Below are 19,207 nucleotides of genomic sequence, written 5' to 3'. Positions count from 1 at the left end.
AAGATTAAAGGACCTTAACATGTATAGCTTGGAAGAAAGACGAGACAGAGGGGATATGATAGAAACTTTTAAATACATAAAGGGAATCAACAAGGTAAAAGAGGAGAGAATATTTAAAAGAAGAAAAACTGCTACAAGAGGACATAGTTTTAAATTAGAGGGGCAAAGGTTTAAAAGTAATATCAGGAAGTATTACTTTACTGAGAGAGTAGTGGATGCATGGAATAGCCTTCCTGCAGAAGTGGTAGCTGCAAATACAGTGAAGGGGTTTAAGCATGCATGGCATAGGCATAAGGCCATCCTTCATATAAGATAGGGCCAGGGGCTATTCATAGTATTCAGTATATTGGGCAGACTAGATGGGCCAAATGGTTCTTATCTGCCGACACATTCTATGTTTCTATGTCCCATGTCTTCATGGTTTATATACGCTCTTATCTTATTACTGTTAGTGCACTGTACTGCTGTTTTAAGTTTGTCTTTCCAAACTCCCTGTAGCCTGGCTGATGAAGTCAGCCACTCCCTTCTTCCCGTTTCTGACTGCCATTTTTCATGTATGCTTATTAATGTGACAATGAATCATCTTTCACCTACTGTTTGTGGATAATTGCAAGGATTCAACCTGAAATAAACCTCATCTTCTTATATGGATTCAGTGGAGATGAAGCTGTCTAATATATATATTAGATTAATTGGTCAACACAGACAACATAGCCATATTGTCACATTTCAGAAGAATTTACCCATAGTTCTTTGGTGCCATAATACAATATGGTTTGTGCTGCTGTACATCAAGATGTCTTTAATTTCATAGAGCAGATAAATTCTGTCCTAGAAATGTGTCAGCATAAGTAGTTTGAGGCCTCGCCCTAGGTAGTATGCAACCATATAGTCATCACTGTAAAATGATATGAGACTGTTTGAGTATATTTCCTACAAGTATACTTGCCAACTTTTAGTAGTAGTAATTTTTTTGTGGCATGCCTCTTTTACCTCTGCCCTGCTCCCTTTTTCCGCCCTCCATAAACTGTGCTGGAGATTTGACAACATTTATGGGAGCCTGTGAGGTCTCCTCTTTGTCCGGAAGCCTTCCCAACATTCCAGGAGAGTTGGCGAGTTCAGGTGTGTAGCTAATGGCCCATGGGCCCTGGTGCAAGAGTTCAGCTTGGGCCCCCCTTCCCTCAGTGCTTTGTGGGAAGGCGCAGAGGACCACACAGCCCTCCTGCAGACTGAGGCAAAAATTGAAAGGCCCCCCCCATGCCAAATTCTTGACCTAACCCCTTCCCTCCAGCCAGAGGTGTATCTTGAAGATTCTGGGACCCAGTTCAAAACATAGGACAGAGCCCTCCCAGCGTGCACTTTCTATAATACTGGTGTCTTCGTATGAGGCACCAAGGTCTTTGGGTCCGCTCAGGCTCCTGGGCTCGGTAGGGACTGCTTCCTCAGCACCCCCTATAGCTATGCCCCTGGGCGAGTATATCCATAAGGACTCACAAATGGTTCAGGGTTGCAACGCTCTGTTATGGCAGCACAGGCCTCAGCTGTGGCCAACTAGGTGACAAGAACAGGTCTCTTTAATGACACCATACAGATTAATGAAAACTGAGGGAGCATCATTGTTCCACAACATTGCAAAATTTTTTGTTTTTGCCTAAAGCGACCCTTTATAGCTAGAAACCTGCCCGCCTGAGTCTCTAGCGAGTCACTTCCTTCAACTGTTTGCCACCTATTGGTGACAATACTACCTAACCTACTGCAGGTAAAAACTGTCTGAGGGCAAATAGAGGTGAATTGTAATAAGATAATTATTAACTACATGCAAAATTCATCCGACCACATGTTCCTGGGTGTTTCGTTATTAGTGCTGGGGGACAAAACCTTTCAAATCTAATGTCACTGCTGCTGTTCCTGTAGTTTTAATTATGCACAATTTCATTATGTTTTCTAAGGGAGGGGAAAAAAGCCATTCCACATACTTTAGCAGGAAGTCTTTACATGATTACCATGTATAATAGAAGAGTGATGTAGGGAATCCCTTTGGGCTTTTTCCTCTCTCACGAGTTATAAACCTGAATCAGTCATTTCTGACTGAGATCAACAAGTAGTATATTTATATGGTGATCTATGCCAGAATCAGCCCAATCCTAAAACTCGGGACTCTGATTACTCTCCTAAATGATAATGATGTATTATATTTCCACCGCCGAAACATTACAGAGAATTTATTGCTTAAATTCAGTCACGAAGAGGCCAAGCACATTGGCACATTTTGTCACGTCTTGGCATCTCTTCTGAGGTGAAGCATTAAACTAGAAAAGTCATCTCACATTAACACTGACATGCATCTCTTTGCAGAGATTTGTACCGTTCCCGCTTCCAATATTCACTAAAGTTGGATGTCAAAGCACGCACACAGTCACATGCATGCGGGCACATACACCAAGCACGGCGTAACAAACCGATATCCTGCGCTGCTAATAACGCCAGACATTTGTTACACCACCCTGGGTCATTCATCAAAGTGTGATGGTGCCAATTCTGAAGAAGCAGCCTAGAAAGCCTCGTTCAATCACAACTTACTGAAGAACTCCCCCAGGATAATCCCATGTCGTACACACAAATTGCCTGATGACTCTACCGAAAGGACAAAGCCCCAAACACTGAAAACATAGGGAGGATTTATCAAAGCTGGTGTGAAGAAAAAACTGGCTTAGTTGCCCATAGCAACCAATCAGATGCAACCTTTCATTTTTCAGAGATCCTTTTGAAAATGAAAGGTGGAATCTGATTGGTTGCTGTGATCCAGTTCTACTTTATATCAGTTTTGATAAATCATCGCTTCTACCTTCCATTAGTGTCATTTTACCAGATATAATACGACAGTGCAGAAAGGGAAGTTTAACCCTTAGTTTGTAGTCAGGTACTTTCTAGCCAATGACACCTTTTAAAAGCTGAAACAATACATTAATTAACGGGAGTCTCTCAGCAGAACATTCACTGTTAAACAAGGCGCAATGCCAGGTAGGGCTAGATCAGCTAAATGTAATAATATCTTTCACTTAGTGAACCATTGCTAAATTATAAAGAAAAAGTACTTTCAATTCATATGCAAATGAGCAGTTAAGTGCACCAAGGGTGGGTCCAAGCCACTCTGTGCACCCTTGTGTCACGGCGGGGAGTGGGGGAAACCCCCCACCGTGCGGTGTCAGAGGGTAAAGGGGATCAGCCTGGCCAAAAGGAGTGATAAGGGAGCAGGTCACCTCCTACAACAACTAATCCTCTCCCTGACTCCTCACCGTATGAGCGGACCCCGATGGTAGGACGACTCATACTCAGGATACCTAAAGACCCTAAGTCGCCCTGGTAATCCCTCACTTAGGAGCAGGGGAGAGACAACCTGTTAATCCCAGTAATGGAGGAATAGGAGTCTCTATCTGAGGCCAGGCTGCAAGGAGAAGGGAACACATACAGCTATGGAGATGGCAGGTAAGTGAAACCAGCAACACACTGACTGGAACCCGTGCACAAGTGCTAGTGTCCACACCAACATCAAAGGACACAGCACACACCACAAACCACACAGGGACCCAGGACACTCATAGCTGCAATAAATGTGAAACAGGGGAATGTCTAAAAAACATGCTGGACACCAAACACTACCATATATGTAACACCAAAAATAGACCAACACCCTGAACAAAACCCACTCCATAAACAAAGGGACAGGAAGGGAAGGAGACACCGTGATAACATTGATGACCACAAGGGTGGCCCTCACTGGACAGATGGAACAGATAACCACCAGCATAGACCAAGGCTGGAGGAACACTGGGCTACACGCATACAGCAGAGACTAAATAGCCCAAGCAGCCACACCCACACACACAAAAACCCAGTATTCACAAAACACTAGGAAGGGAGTTAACCCTTCCAACACCAGACAAGGGAAGGCTACAACTTAAAGGGGAAGTGCACACACAAGCATACTAAACCACATGTTACCACCGGCAACAGCATGCGTGGCAACCATGTCACGGCAATCACCCAGAAGGCCAAGACACTGCCACCGCATGCTCTCACAGCAACATGTTGCCGCGGGCAACCGCAAGTGTGGCAACAGTGTCACAGCGCAAACCAAAGGCCGTGACACCTTGCTCCTCCTGCTTCCTCAGCCAGCCCCTCCATCTTGTTTGACAGGGTGAGGTTCCTTCTCCTATCCCTCTTAATAAAGAAGGAGATGGGGGGTTGGCAGAGGAAGGAGGAGGAGCAAGGGTGCACAGAGTGGCTTGGACCCACCCTTGGTGCACTTAACTGCTCATTTGCAGATGAATTAACATGAAGCAGCAGATTATTAAGTGAAAGGTATCATTACATTCAGCGAATCTAGCCCTACAAGGCATCGTGTCTGGTTTAACAGTAAATTTTCTCATGACAGATTCCGATTAAGGGAATAATCCCTTCTTTGTCAACAATGTTTAGAGTGAAACACTGACAGGTATCTGATTTCTCCTAATAGCTAATACATTCTTATTTATAGTACACGCAATAAGCAAATTTACATTTAGGATCTAAAGCAGATGATGGGATTATGTCACAACAAAATTGTTACCGAGTATTTCCAAGACAAAATCAATTATTCATAGATACAATTAGTATCCTTCATGTATAAATACAGCAGGAGCAAACCTAACGTCTACTAATGCTGCATTCGATAGACATGTCTTCTGCCTGGTCCTGTTGGGGGAAGCCAAAGATGATCCCTATATCTGCTACACAATGACATTCATAATGGTTTTCACTTTATAGAAGCCATGGTTAGGAACTACAGAGTCTTGCAATCAGGGGTGCACCTAGCTTTTCTACTGCCTGAGGCAAAAACTGAAATGGCGCCCTAACCCCCCAATGCCAATTTCTTAACCTAACCCCTTCACTCCAGCCCTACTGTTAAAGACATACTTGGAAAACATTATATACAGAGCTACAAAACATACAGAGTAAGGCCTCATGCACACGGACGTTTTTTTTTGCGGTCCGCAAAACGGATTTCCGTTGTTCAGTGATCCGTGACCGTTTTTTCTTCTGTGGGTCTTCCTTGATTTTTGGAGGATCCACGGACATGAAAAAAAAGTCATTTTGGTGTCCGCCTGGCCGTGCGGAGCCAAAAGGATCCGTCCTGCAAGTCAATGGGGACGGATCCGTTTGACGTTGACACAATATGGTGCAATTGCAAATGGATCCGTCCCCCATTGACTTTCAATGTAAAGTCAGGAGTTAATATACCATAGGGAACGCCTCTATGTTAGAATATACCATCGGATTGTAGTTAGATCGTGAAAACTCATATCCGACAGTATATTCTAACACAGAGGCGTTCCCATAGTGATGGGGACGCTTCAAGTTAGAATATACTAAGAACTTTGTACATGACTGCCCCCTGCTGCCTGGCAGCACCAGATCTCTTACAGGGGGCTGTGATCCGCACAATTAACCCCTCTGGTGCCGCACCTGAGGAGTTAATTGTGCGTATCATAGCTCCCTGTAAGAGATCGGGTGCTGCCAGGCAGGAGGGGGAAGACCCCCCTCCCCTGTATTTAACTCATTGGTGGCCAGTGCGGCCTCCCCTCTCCCCCCCCTAATTAAAATCACCTTCCCCTATCATTGGTGGCCAGTGCGGCCTCCACTCTCCCCCCCTCCCTAATTAAAATCACCCCCCCATCATTGGTGGCCAGTGTGGCCTCCCCTCTCCCCCCCCCTAATTAAAATCACCTTCCCCCATCATTGGTGGTAGCGGAGAGTTCCGATCGGAGTCCAGTTTAATCGCTGGGCCTCCGATCGGTAACCATGGCAACCAGGACGCTACTGCAGTCCTGGTTGCCATGGTTACTTAGCAATTTTAGAAGCATTATACTTACCTTCGCTGTCTGTGACCGGCCGGGCGCTCCTTGTACTGGTAAGTGAAAGGTCTGTGCGGCGCATTGACTATAGCACAGACCTGTCACTTACCAGTAGGAGGAGAGCCCGGCCGGTCACAGACATCGCAGATAAGTATAATGCTTAAAAAAATTGCTAAGTAACCATGGCAACCAGGACTGCAGTAGCGTCCTGGTTGCCATGGTTACCGATCGGAGCCCCAGCGATTAAACTGGGAATCCGATCGGAACTCTCCGCTGCCACCAATGATGGGGGAAGGTGATTTTAATTAGGGGGGGAGAGGGGAGGCCGCACTGGCCACCAATGATGGGGGGGTGATTTTAATTAGGGAGGGGGGGAGAGGGGAGGCCGCACTGGCCACCAATGATGGGGGGGTGATTTTAATTAGAGGGGGGGAGAGGGGAGGCCGCACTGGCCACCAATGATGGGGGGGTGATTTTAATTAGGGAGGGGGGAGAGGGGAGGCCGCTCTGGCCACCAATGAATATAATACTGGGGAGGGAGGGAGGGGGGTCGCACTGGCCACCAATGAGTTAAATACAGGGGAGGGGGGTCTACCCCCTCCTGCCTGGCAGCACCTGGTCTCTTACAGGGGGCTATGATACGCACAATTAACCCCTCAGGTGTGGCACCTGAGAGGTTAATTGTGCGGATCACAGCCCCCTGTAAGAGATCGGGTGCTGCCAGGCAGCAGGGGGCAGTCATGTACACAGTTCGTAGTATTTTCTAACTTGAAGCGTCCCCATCACTATGGGAACGCCTCTGTGTTAGAATATACTGTCGGATCTGAGTTTTCACAAAGTGAAAACTCAGCTCTGAAAAAGCTTTTATGCAGACGGATCTGCGGATCCTTCTGTGTGAAAGTAGCCTACGGCCACGGACCACGGACGCGGATGCCAATCTTGTGTGCATCCGTGTTTTTTCATGAACCCATTGACTTAAATGGGTCCGTGAACCGTTGTCCGTCAAAAAAATAGGACAGGTCATATTTTTTTGACGGACAGGAAACACGGATCACGGCCGCGGATGAACAACGGTGCATTTTCAGAGTTTTCAATGGACCCATTGAAAGTAAATGGGTCCGCAGAAAATCACGGAAAACTGAACAACGGTCGTGTGCATGAGGCCTAATACAGCGCCACATACTATGCCCACTGTGCTTCCCTATACTATTCTGCAAAAACAGATAATCCCCCTTCTGCTGCCCCACTCTTGCCCCTACCTGGTGCTGCCTGAGGAAATCGCCTCACCTCGCCTCATTGATGGTGCACCCCTGCTTGCAATGTATGGAAGAAACTGAGAGGTGTGAACCAATATCTGGACTTTCTTGTGACCAATTATTTATCGGTGGAAAGGGTGGTCTCTCAGGTCTACGGCATAAATACCAGAAATGTGCCAGACATAATACCTCTGCATGCTACGATAGTTCATCCTTTCTTATTTTATCCTTCCTTCATCCAGGAATCTGTGACAGAGGCTCCTGGCAGAACCTCCATCACAGGTGTGAACCTAGCCTTACTATTATGTACCATGTTTATTATGGGGTTGTTTAGTACAAGGAAAATATAGCAAAACATTATTTCGAGTTCCACGGCCCTGTAGAGCAGTCAGACCCAGAATATTCATTTTTTATGTGAAAACTAATACAAGTGTTCTTTTGAACCATGATTCTTTGTGACTAAGACTTCATTTTAAAAGAGGATATTAACAGATGATGATAATATATTAACCTCTGTTTAGCTGTTTTAATTACACAATGCTATGCAACTCAAATCTAATAAAATGAAATGAGATTTGATTGTGTAATTTAATTAGAGTTGTGAAGATTTTCAAATTAATACAGAATTTTTAGGAATAATGCCAGTTTCAGAGAGCTGCAATGTGGCCACGTTTTAGCATCCCATAGCATGGCCGCAATCAAACCTAACACCTCCTGTGGTTTTACTAAACCAAACTTAGATCTTCTTAAAATGCTTTAATGATCTAAATAAGTGTAGGTTTATTAGAACTGGGGGAGGTTTAGATATCTTGGCCTTAATAGTGACACTAAAGTGTGATAGTGCTAGTAATGCAGCTGTCTGAAACCAGCCTTTGGTCTCGTGCATACAATCATATTTTGTCTCTTTTTCATACAAAACCATTATTGGGCTTCCACAGAGGTATTTAGGACTGCTGTAATACCAATGTAATTTATATACCTCACATTTTATAGAAACGAAAATGGATGGGCCTTTAGAAACAGCTGAGTGGTCCAGTGCTCCACTGTTTCCATAACTCCTGGAGCTACGAATGCAGCCTAGCGTGTTCTGCTACACTGTTTGTGTAGCTCCCATTTACTACAATTGAATTTATGGAAACAGTAGAGCAATGGCCCGTCCACCTGTTTCCATAAGCCTGGCCACCTGGTGCCTGTGCTTTGTCCCATCTTGACATGAAAATGGCAAGATGTGATGACTCCATTAAGGAATACAGAAACTCCACAGCAATTTTGCAAAATAATATATATATATATATCGAGGGAGAATTATCATGAGGGAAACGTGTACAATCACTTTTGCAGGAGTCTGTGTTGCTGTAATTTGAGACAAATTTATCAAATTTTGCTCAATGTTTGATAAATGTAGTGAATCTGTCTAGAGATGTTACTCCACTTTCTATGTCACCTCATTACTGGGGTAAAATTGTGAGATTTTCTATCCTTTATGGCTATCCAAATCCACTCTCCAAACCACTTTTCCAATCTGAAGTGAATGGTATAAAAATGCAAAATGCTGAAAAATGATTGTGCAGATAAGCCCAAAAAGAGGCAATCCCTGACATTTTGAAGCCAGGAAAACAGGGCTTAATAAACTTCCGTGGATAAATAAACAATGTATATTAAAAAATGGCAAGAAATATGGAGTCTTTAAGAAAGCACATCCAGAATTTAGACATGTTCTTTGGTATCTTAGGATGGCCATGCACATTAGATAGATGTTGGTTGAAAACTTGAGCTGGCAGCAATCCTTCTCAACCTCCCAATAAACATGCACACATTAATGTTAGTGTGCATGTGTTCCCAACAGGTAACAAGAGGGGAGAAAGTTGCTGCCGGACCCATCTGGTGGTGGCTTGTCTATTGTAGGAACAAAAGGATTAGATATGTTCCAGCTGGATGGTCCTTCTCTTCTCCAACATCTGAGGGGAGAACTGGAAGACTTCCATTCAGTTTAGATGATTTACTGGAAATCTGATAAAACACATGAAGTCAACGGAAGCTAGATTTTCAGAAGAGGGGAGTAACGGGATGGGTTCCCAGAAAGTGATGCAGCAGAATGTGTAGTACGGTATATTACAGAGGAGTTTTGTGTAATTAGGGTGACTTTGCAAGACCCACTGTTTCAAAGAAACCTATAAAAGAGCTATGACTACTTGGTTGTATCCGTTTTGAAATGGATACCGATGAGTTCTGACAAATCCCACTGATTTACAGTGGTCCAGCAGGATTCTGAATATTCTTTATAGAGTAAGAATACAGAATTAACTATTCTTGCCATCAAAAATAAATGGCAACATGAGTATGGCTAATGGCAATGTGTTATATTTCTTGTTGAGTTTTGTTTTTGCAGAGTTTATTTAGTACAAAGGGTAAAGTAAAATTATAACCTTAAACAGAACAATGAATTCTCCACATTGACATCTCTGAGTTATTGCTTGCACTGATTATTCCACTTTTCTCTAGGATGTTGTTATCCGTGAGGAACCTTTAATCAAAGACTAGCTTCAATGAAAGCATAAGGACGTAAAAAATGTTCTCCAGTAGATACGCAGTACTTTAAGTATTTCTGCACTTCTCTTCTTCTCCATTGCCTAGAAATTGCTGCTACATACAGTACCTGTTAAAGCTTCCCCTGGTGTTATTTTGATTCCCTCTCTGGACATCCACCTACAGTAGTGCCAGTGGACATGCTTGCCCAGTCCTTCTGTTCTGCCCTTTTGTACATGGTTGGTTGGTGGTGCTGATCTTCATTCTTGCTATAAATGTCCCTTAGAGATCTTGAGTCTAGTGTTGATCGTGAATATTCTAATCTCAAATTTTTATTGCGAATATTAGCACTTTGAGAATTTGCAAATATCTTCGTAATTGCGAATATTCTAGATTTTCTTTCATCAGTACCCATGATCCCACACTGCTTCTTTCTTGTGGGCCAATGATAAGGCTGCAATATCTTTGACTTTAGGAGTAGTGTTGATCGCAAATTTTTGTATCGCAAATTTTCCGATTGCTGATTTTCGCAATCAAGAAAATAATGACTGGAGATCACGAATTCGCGAATATATGACAAATATTTGCTCAAATATTCTTGAAATATCGCAAATTCGAATATTGCCCCTGCCACTCATCACTGCTTGAGTCTAGAAATATTGAACATTCTTATTCAATGGACTGCATTCTTATTCTTATTCAATGGAGTCTAAAACAGAGATCCACACATTAGGGCACCTTGCCTTGCATGGAGAATACAGATATGGAATATGGACATACATGGAATATAGACATACAGCCCATCTGAAAGTTAATAGAAGGGTCTTTCAATACAAAAGGATCTGCATATTGCTAGGGTCTGTGTTACGGATACGTAGCTTTAGACATGGTTTCTCTGGCAGTAAATCAGTTAAAATATTCTGAACTTGCAGAAAAGTCCTAAATAAGGTGATATTTTTGCGCAGTTTTATTTCATAATTGGACCATTGTGAATCTCAGCAATACCAATGTTTCACTATTATGGACACCTTTCATTTGGCTGCAGTTTCTCATGGCAATAACAACTGATTTGGTTTTCTGAAACAAATTCACAGCTCAACTGATTTCAGAGTTGGCTTCATTTATAAAAGAGGTATTCATGAGACAACCCACCTTTATACCAATGGATTACCAGATATGATCACTAAGCTATTGGATCACCAAGTATTGACACTTAACCCATACATAGGACATTAACTCACTGAGTCATCTGCGACTGGGCATACCTATACTGTATAACCAAAGTCTGGTGCAGCACCACAGATTGATAGGTACCACTGGGTAACCTTCTATTAGACTAATGTAAACTGAATGAAAACTACCAAAATATTAGCCTCCTATTCCTCCTTTCAGTTCATCAGAAAAACAAAACCATCTATCTCTCCATCCATCTTCTACAGTATCAGATATCTAAAAGTGGTTTTCAGGGACTACAATATAGATGATCAGGATAAGTCATCAATATCTGATGTGGAAGTCCAATACTCGGCACCCCACCAATCAATGGTGAGCGCTATAGCCTCCTTACAGCATACCAATCACAGTGCCATACATTGTTTAGTGGTTGTGCTTGGTATTGCAGCCCAGGCCAATTCACTTGAAGGTGACTGAGCTGCCAATAGGCTTCCTTGAGAATGGGTGATTAGCACTTTACTCATGGAAAACTCTTGTAACCTAGGTCACAAAATGGAATTAATAATTTTAGTAGTGTGTAGGAGAGAAATTACTAAATTACTAAAAAATAAATAAAAAATCAGCCATTCTTCCATTAAGGTTTAATTGCTTTTGTAACCAGTTTCATCTTGTATCTGCATGCTGCTGTCTAGACCAGACCACTTACCACAACATTTTCTTTTTTAATGCAGAAATTTCTGACTTTCTACACCTGACTTCACCTAGCGATATTATTATATCACTTTCCAGTGCACAATCTTGACAGGTTCACTACATTTAAAAAGGCCGCAGACATTTCATTTTTCGCTTCCACCACACGTCTGACTGGAAATAAAGCTAAAATAGCTCAGGTCGTAGCACTGATAAAAGAAATTTATAGAGGCGTCTAATGTATTTAGCGAGCACTCCTGTGAATGAGTGGCAGACGCTCAGCATGTTTGGGTAAGAAGCTTCTTCTTTATGTTTTTTTGTGTGATGATTTTGTGTGGCAATGTATCTGTCGCTGACTGACCACCTGCTTCATCTTTCGGTTTATGCCCTGCAATCTGTGTCACTCTGTCTTTTTTTTTCTCCTTCTTTTAACAACACCATTAAAATTATAGGCGACTGATGTAGAACCTTCTGCAAGAAAGTAGAAAAGATTTTGGTGCATGCTTCAATTATTCTGTGTTTTAATGTAGGAGGGAAAACTTCATGAGTTATTGAGCCCACACAGCAGAAAGGCAGCAAAGCAAAACAACATTAACTTAAAATGGAACTTGTGTGACCGAAAAACACACAAATAGATGTGGAGAGAAAGAGACAGAAATCTACTTAACACAACCTACTGTACTTGTAAGATTCACCAAGGAATTGTGAACATTTAATGCCAACACAGAGAAATTGCTTATATTTCTGCTCAGGTTGCTCTGTAAGAATCATGAAATATAAGTGAAAGAAATTGCTTGTGAATAGAAGATGACAGAAAGAAAGAGAAATGTAGTCCATTGCTTAAAAGTGGTCACTTACTGAATTTGTGCACTTAGTACTTCACCCCTCTATTCAGTTGCGTTCAGTGGACCAGAGGTTCATCTCTGAGGACATCTTTAAGATGTTCTACATTTGTTTTTCTAGTACAGCTAAGATTGCAGACTTTTATGTAGGTAAAGCTAGTTGAGGTCCTCCCAGTCAAGAAGAAAAATACAGTCAAGATTTCAATTCATTCAACATTTTGAGGGCAAATAAAATGTTGATGTCTGAGAATTGTTACAGAAATTACTTCTGAGGTCCTCATGCCATTAGAGAATGAATGACTTGGACATGCTGCTTTTAGACCCAAAATTCTGTGTTGATAAAAAAAAAATTAATTTTAAAGTGTATAGTTAATAGTGGTCTGGGCTCTAATTTCTGGATACAAGGCACTAAATCCCTAGCATAGAGTCTGAACATTTATGGAATATCCACTGGACATGCCGCAAATGTCCGATAGGTGCTTGTCCCACCTCTGGGACCCATACTTGTGTCAAAAACAGGGACCCATCTTGTGGCCACAAATGGAAATAGAGAGGTGGCTGAGCATTTTCAGCTCTCTCCATTTATTTCTAAAAGAGTTCTGAAAATAGCTGAGTGTGCTCAACTATTTCAGAACTTCCACAGAAGTGAATGGACAAAGCCCTGCATGCACAGCAGCCATTAGATGGGGACTCATTCTTGAGATTCAGATTGCATTATCCAGAGGTGGAACCTGTACCTATTGGATATTTATGGCATAGGCTGTCCAAATGGGAATACTCCTAGCTGTCTACATCCATTTACTGCACAGTAAGCAGTAAGCTCCTAAGCTCCCCCCTATTGATAGTCGCAGGCAGCCAGAATTCTAACATTTAATTCTTTGTGCCCTGTATCAGAAAAATGGAGCTCTGGCAGCTGTAAAGATATATCAAGACTGCAAATGAAGTTTGAATCTATTTACATTTAGGGGGGAAATGGTGTGAAAAGGCAGACATTAATTTAAAATATATGGGTTTAATGTCACTTTGGAGGTAACTTCATATATTTTTGAATAGTTAATAAGTAAATCTGGACATATTAATGAGCACTCAAAAATCTATGCCAACTGTGGCCCTGACCACATCACTCAACTCATAGTCAAACTGAAGCTCTGACCACATTACTCCAGCCATAATCAGCCTAAGGCTCGGACCCCATCACTCTCTCCATAGTCAAACTGAGGCCCTGACCACATCACTCCATCTATAGTCAAACTGAAACCCTGACTACATAGCTCCAGCCATTGTCAACCTCAGGCCCGAACCCCATTACTTGTTCCATAGTCAAACTGAGGCCCTGACCACATCACTCCAGCCAAAGTCAAACTATGATTCTGACCACATCACTCCATCTTATAGTCAAACTAAGGCCCTTACCATTTTGTTCCAGTCATAGTCAAAATAAAGCTCTGCCCATATCGCTCCATTCACAGTCAAACTGAGTTCCTGATCACGTTGTACCAGCCATAGTCAAACTGAGACTCAGACCACATGCTCCATCCATAGTCAAACTAATACTCTGACATCCATCCATTCAAGTTAAGTGCAAAATTTTGAGCTTGTTTGGTATTTTTGGGGAACCAGAAAAGTCCATGTTAACATCATTACATTTCAAATATATTTACATCTAGACCTGCTTTAACTTGCTCCAGGTGTCAGGTTTAAATGCAGCATTGAGACATTATCATATACTTTAGACAGAGAAGGAATGTTCTTTTTCTTTTTGATGTGACACTACAAGAATTGTGCAATATAAGATTACCTTGTGTTACTGCTGTACATTTCACTGATCTTCTCGTTCTGTAACCAGTCTGAGTATCCAGGTCACTTTGAGCCATATCATTCCATTTTGTTATCTTGAGGTGTTCTGCCAGTCAGACAAATGGACATGATCAGCCCTCCTTAGGGTAACGTTGCAATGCGGTAAATGAGAAACTCCACCTTATACACATTTCACATGAGTACATCAATCAAACATTCAATGTGATTATGAATAAACAACTTTGATTTTCATTGACCACAAAACTATCCTGCTTTAGTGGAGGAAGTCATTGTCAAACTAATACATGGGTGATCAATCAGGTTTCATGCTCATAGATCAAGTATTATGCACAAGAGGTTTAAAAATGGAGTTGCCTTTTATTCTTAGTCACAAGTCAGTTACTGGAAAGCAAATGTAAGACGTATCTTTTTGCACTTCTACACGTTCTATTCTATGGATATTTTGCCTTTCACTAAAATTTCTTATAGCAGCTGGCAGCTGCTGCTAGTCCACGACTTTCACTTGGCATAGCAAGGCGGGCAGCAAACAGTTGCTTGCACAACTGATGCCAGCTCTACATCCACTCTGGAGACTAGATGTCTCTTTCCTATTACATAAACCGCCTGTGACCTACCCAATCAATGTCTTCTAGATTCCCCTTTATCTGTATAAAAATTAACCCTCACATATCCAGGGTCCTGAACAAACTAAGTATGAGGTGGATGGTGAAACCTGTAAGAAACTATAATTCCCTATGGAAGGAGTGTACAGGCGGCACTTGAGTACCAGGGTAGCTGCAAAGTAAGACTCGGCAGCAGTTTACTAGTTCTATGATGACACACTGCAGACATATGGGAACAGCAGGTGTTTTCTTTGCCAGTGAATGTCTTTGCTATATTGCATAGAAATAAAACATATGTGTGTATGAGTTATATACGTACATTTATTTATTCATTTTCTTTTCTAATTTTCTATTCTTAAGAGCAGACGGCTGCCATGATATATCAGACAGAAATCACTTTAAATTTGGATTGGAGCCTGGGTATGACACATTATTATCTACACTATATCTATGGTGATATTGTGTTTATTTAGCTAATTTCTAATCAGCCTCTTCCAAGGACAAACTCACATATAAGTCCCAGGGATGTCTATTGTTTTATATGATAATATAGAGGGCATTACAGAGATCAAAAAGGTTAAAGGGACAGTTCCATCAGAGAGGGGTATTTATTCTTAATTCAATATTCATAGAAATCAATTCTTTCGAATGTTTGGCTGTTTTTCCTTTTCATTTCAGCAGTGTTATACCATTGAACATGAAATACAAAACTCCTGTTGCACTCAGAACAGAGAAATAAAACTCTTATAGAGATAAGTAACCCATTTTCAATTTACTACTGTTGTGAAGGGAAGCTATCTATTAGAATAATAGCAGATAAGTAGAATTAGGATAACAGATATGACAGCTCTATTGTCGTATCAATTGGCCTAGACAAAGATGCCCATAGAACAGTATTGTACTTATCAGTGTAATGTGTTTTTCTCTGATTGAGTCACACATCTCCCTGCCCTCTCTGGTCTGATTGAGAAAGCCAAGAGGGTCTGTTTGCTGTTCTAAAAGTCCAAACAAAGGGGGAAGTTAAAAAGCCAGGACAGGAAGTAGAATGCATGGCGTGACTTCAAAAAATCATGTCCAGAAAACTATTCACCCATGTTTATGAAAAAAAAATACATGAAATATTCAAAACAGACTGTTAATAGGTAAGTAAACATTTTGATGGTAGTGTCCTTTAACATAGAGCACATTTACTTTTAGTAGGAAAGGAAGGCATGTATGCACACTTACCTAAATTTTGACATAAAGAAAAACATATGACTCACACATCTACATGCTATGAATTGATCTATTGCTTCTCAGCATAATTTATAAACTGTACATGAGGTACTTAGTATACTTGTTGTTCAAAATGCAGAAGCCCACTCACAACTTCAAGGTGACCTCTTTTGAGCAGGTCCCTACTCTTAACTGGCATAGCGCTACATGGCAGCTATTAGTGCCGCGACACCACACTTGCAGGCAGCACAATCCAGCAGCTGAACAACACTGTGGTTCAGTATGTGGTCAAGTGCCATGGGAGGCTTAGCCTGACAGCAGGGGTGTTGTCGGACTGCGCTGACTGCAGGGATGGTGTTGCGGTGCTGGTGGTCACCATGTGGCCACGCTCCAAAGTTAGGAGGAGGGACCCACTGAAAAGAGACCACCTTGATGTGGTAAGTGGGATTATGCATTGTGATCAGAAAGTATACATAGTTACTCATGTACATTTTATAAATTATGCTGAGAATGCATGTAGATGTTCCATACTTTTTTCTCTATGTAGGAATAATTACTTAAATTTTGCTATGCATTAAAATATTGTTTTTGACAAAACTGTTAAAGTAATTTTTACATAGTGCCAACATATAGTATACCACTCTTAGCAGTGATGTCTTTCCAACTCTTATACCTCTTGTCGCTGTTCAGCTCATTTTTACACTTTCCCTAGGTGAGCCAAAAGCTCACCAATGTGCTTAATAGAAATGGTATTGATTACTAGAAGAGGCATGGCTTTCAGGTTGGAGCATGCTTCTTTATAAAGATGGCTTAAAACTTGCACACATTGAAGACAGACTGAAAGTATCATTATATTTTGACATTTTCCAGACTAATCTGTATGAATGTATGATTAAGGCCCCTTTCACACGGGCGAGTTTTCCACGCGGGTGCAATGCGTGAGTTGAATGCATTGCACCCGCACTGAATCCGGACCCATTCATTTCTATGGGGCTGTGCACATGAGCGGTGATTTTCACGCATCACTTGTGTGTTGCGTGAAAATCGCAGCAAGCTCTATTTTGTGCGTTTTTCACGCAACGCAGGCCCCATAGAAGTGAATGGGACTGCGTGGAAATCGCAAGCATCCGCAAGCAAGTGCGGATACGGTGCGATTTTCACGCACGGTTGCTAGGAGACGATCGGGGTGGGGACCCGATCTTTATTATTTTCCCTTATAACATGGTTATAAGGGAAAATAATAGCATTCTGAATACAAAATGCATAGTACAATAGGGCTTGAGGGGTTAAAAAAAATAAAAAAATTATTAAACTCACCTTATGATCCATCACCATGGTAAAAGATCATGTGACGGACCATGTGATGAGCGTAGTGACGTCATCAAAGGTCCTATTCCTCACAGAACAAGACAGAAGAGATGCCGGCTGTGCGAACAAGTGGATTAAGATGAGTTAAAAAATTTTTTATTTTTTTTTAACCCCTCAAGCCCTATTGTACTATGCATTCTGTATTCAGAATGCTATTATTTTCCCTTATAACCATGTTATAAGGGAAAATAATAAAGATTGGGTCCCCATCCCGATCGTCTCCTAGCAACCGTGCATGAAAAACGCACCGCATCCGCACTTGCTTGCGAATGCTTGCGATTTCCACGCAGCCCCAATTACTTCTATGGGGCCTGCGTTGCGTGAAAAACGCACAAAATAGAGCTTGCTGCGATTTTCACGCAACGCACAAGTGATGTGTGAAAATCACCGCTCATGTGCACAGCTCCACAGAAATGAATGGGTCCAGATTCAGTGCGGGTGCAATGCGTTCACCTCACGCATTGCACCCGCGCAGAAAACTCGCCCGTGTGAAAGGGGCCTAACAGTCAACAGGAATATGCCCTTGTATCTGCCATTCGAAAGCACAATGGAAGTGCAGTGAAGGTGGCCATGTTGGGTAATAGACCCTTTGAAAAAAACTCAATGCTCTGAGATTGTGATTATGAAATAATAATGCTACCAGGCACCTTTATATTCTGTGTGATATCATATTGTATAGTACATAGTTGCATAGTAAAGGAGCTTCAATAAATTAGCATCTGTCTGTAATTGTTTTTCACGTCTCACTTCTAATGCTGCCGATTTCTTATGTTACATGGGGTCCACAGGATCGATCTCACATTGTAACCTTTGAGTCTCATAAAAAGTGTGACTACCTTTTTTTTCTAATCCTTGCCGTTAACAATTCCTTCTATCACAAGCATAGGGAGTAAGTGAATAAATAGTCCGTGATTTCAGCCGGACATTCGTCATGTATCTTCCTACTAATAAGTCGTTCTATATATTTTTCTTTTAGGAATATTGGTTCTGCCTCCTTGATGAGTAAATAAGGATACAATGAAATCTTGCTCTAAATCCAGATCACATTCAATGCATGAGGAAAAATCATGCAGTCAAGAAATGAGAGAGTTAACTGCACATGTAATATACTACAGCACATTTGAAGACCTGTCAGATGTCATTAAATCTCTGCGAATCCCACTGATTTGGAGTCTTTGTTTTACTGTCAGCAGTCTCAGACTACAGTGGAGTCTTGCTGATAAGCATCACCACTTTTCCATGACGATATATTTTCTTCTTCATCTAGAATTTTCAGCTGCTATAGATTTCTGTCTTTTGGAGGTCATCTATATTTGACAATCAAGTCTATTCCCTTAGCGGTGTAATATAAGATACAAGGTTCTGCACGAGAGATATGTCTATTCTATGGAAATATTTTACCTACAGTATAATGAAGGTTTGGAAAGGGTTGACTATAGCGAATCGCGATAGATAATCTATTTAATCTTTGCCAGATTACATACTACATGTTATACATAAATAATGTAAGCCATTTAACATATTTTGATATTTTTTCAGATTTATTCATCTCAGATGGGAGGGAAAAAAATCTGCATTTGCAAAATATTAGATTGTTAGATCTTAGCACTCATGTGCATGGCTGTATTATAAATGTGCATTATACACAATCATAGTGTGATGTTCATATATGACCTCTGTATACTCAAATTTGATGGATTCAATACTGCAGTGCATAGGTGCTCTGAGGAGGTGCATACAATGTCTACTGGTCCATAACAGTAACCCATTGACAATTTGTCCATACAGGGTCCTTATGCAAAGCAATCTTCTGTGCATTGACC

The 19,207-nt window shown here is 41.5% G+C and overlaps 1 protein-coding gene across 6 annotated transcripts in view; it reads right to left on the bottom strand.

The window, feature by feature from the left end:
- TENM3 (teneurin transmembrane protein 3) overlaps positions 1 to 19,207 on the bottom strand; it is a 1,407,247-nt gene that overhangs the window by 618,043 nt on the left and 769,997 nt on the right. For 4 of the 6 annotated variants that reach the window (XM_040418697.1, XM_040418698.1, XM_040418703.1 and 1 more), the window contains one exon: positions 14,180 to 14,284. The exons of the other annotated variants lie outside the window; for them this stretch is intronic. In XM_040418697.1, coding sequence (XP_040274631.1) covers positions 14,180 to 14,284 — 105 coding nt within the window. The remainder of the gene's footprint in view (positions 1 to 14,179; positions 14,285 to 19,207) is intronic. 6 annotated transcript variants of the gene reach the window in all.

This window comes from Bufo bufo, chromosome 2 (genome assembly GCF_905171765.1).
Source record: "Bufo bufo chromosome 2, aBufBuf1.1, whole genome shotgun sequence".
Lineage (NCBI taxonomy): Eukaryota > Metazoa > Chordata > Amphibia > Anura > Bufonidae > Bufo > Bufo bufo.
The sequence above is the reverse complement of the archived record's forward strand: the minus strand, read 5'-3'. Positions and strand labels throughout refer to the sequence as shown.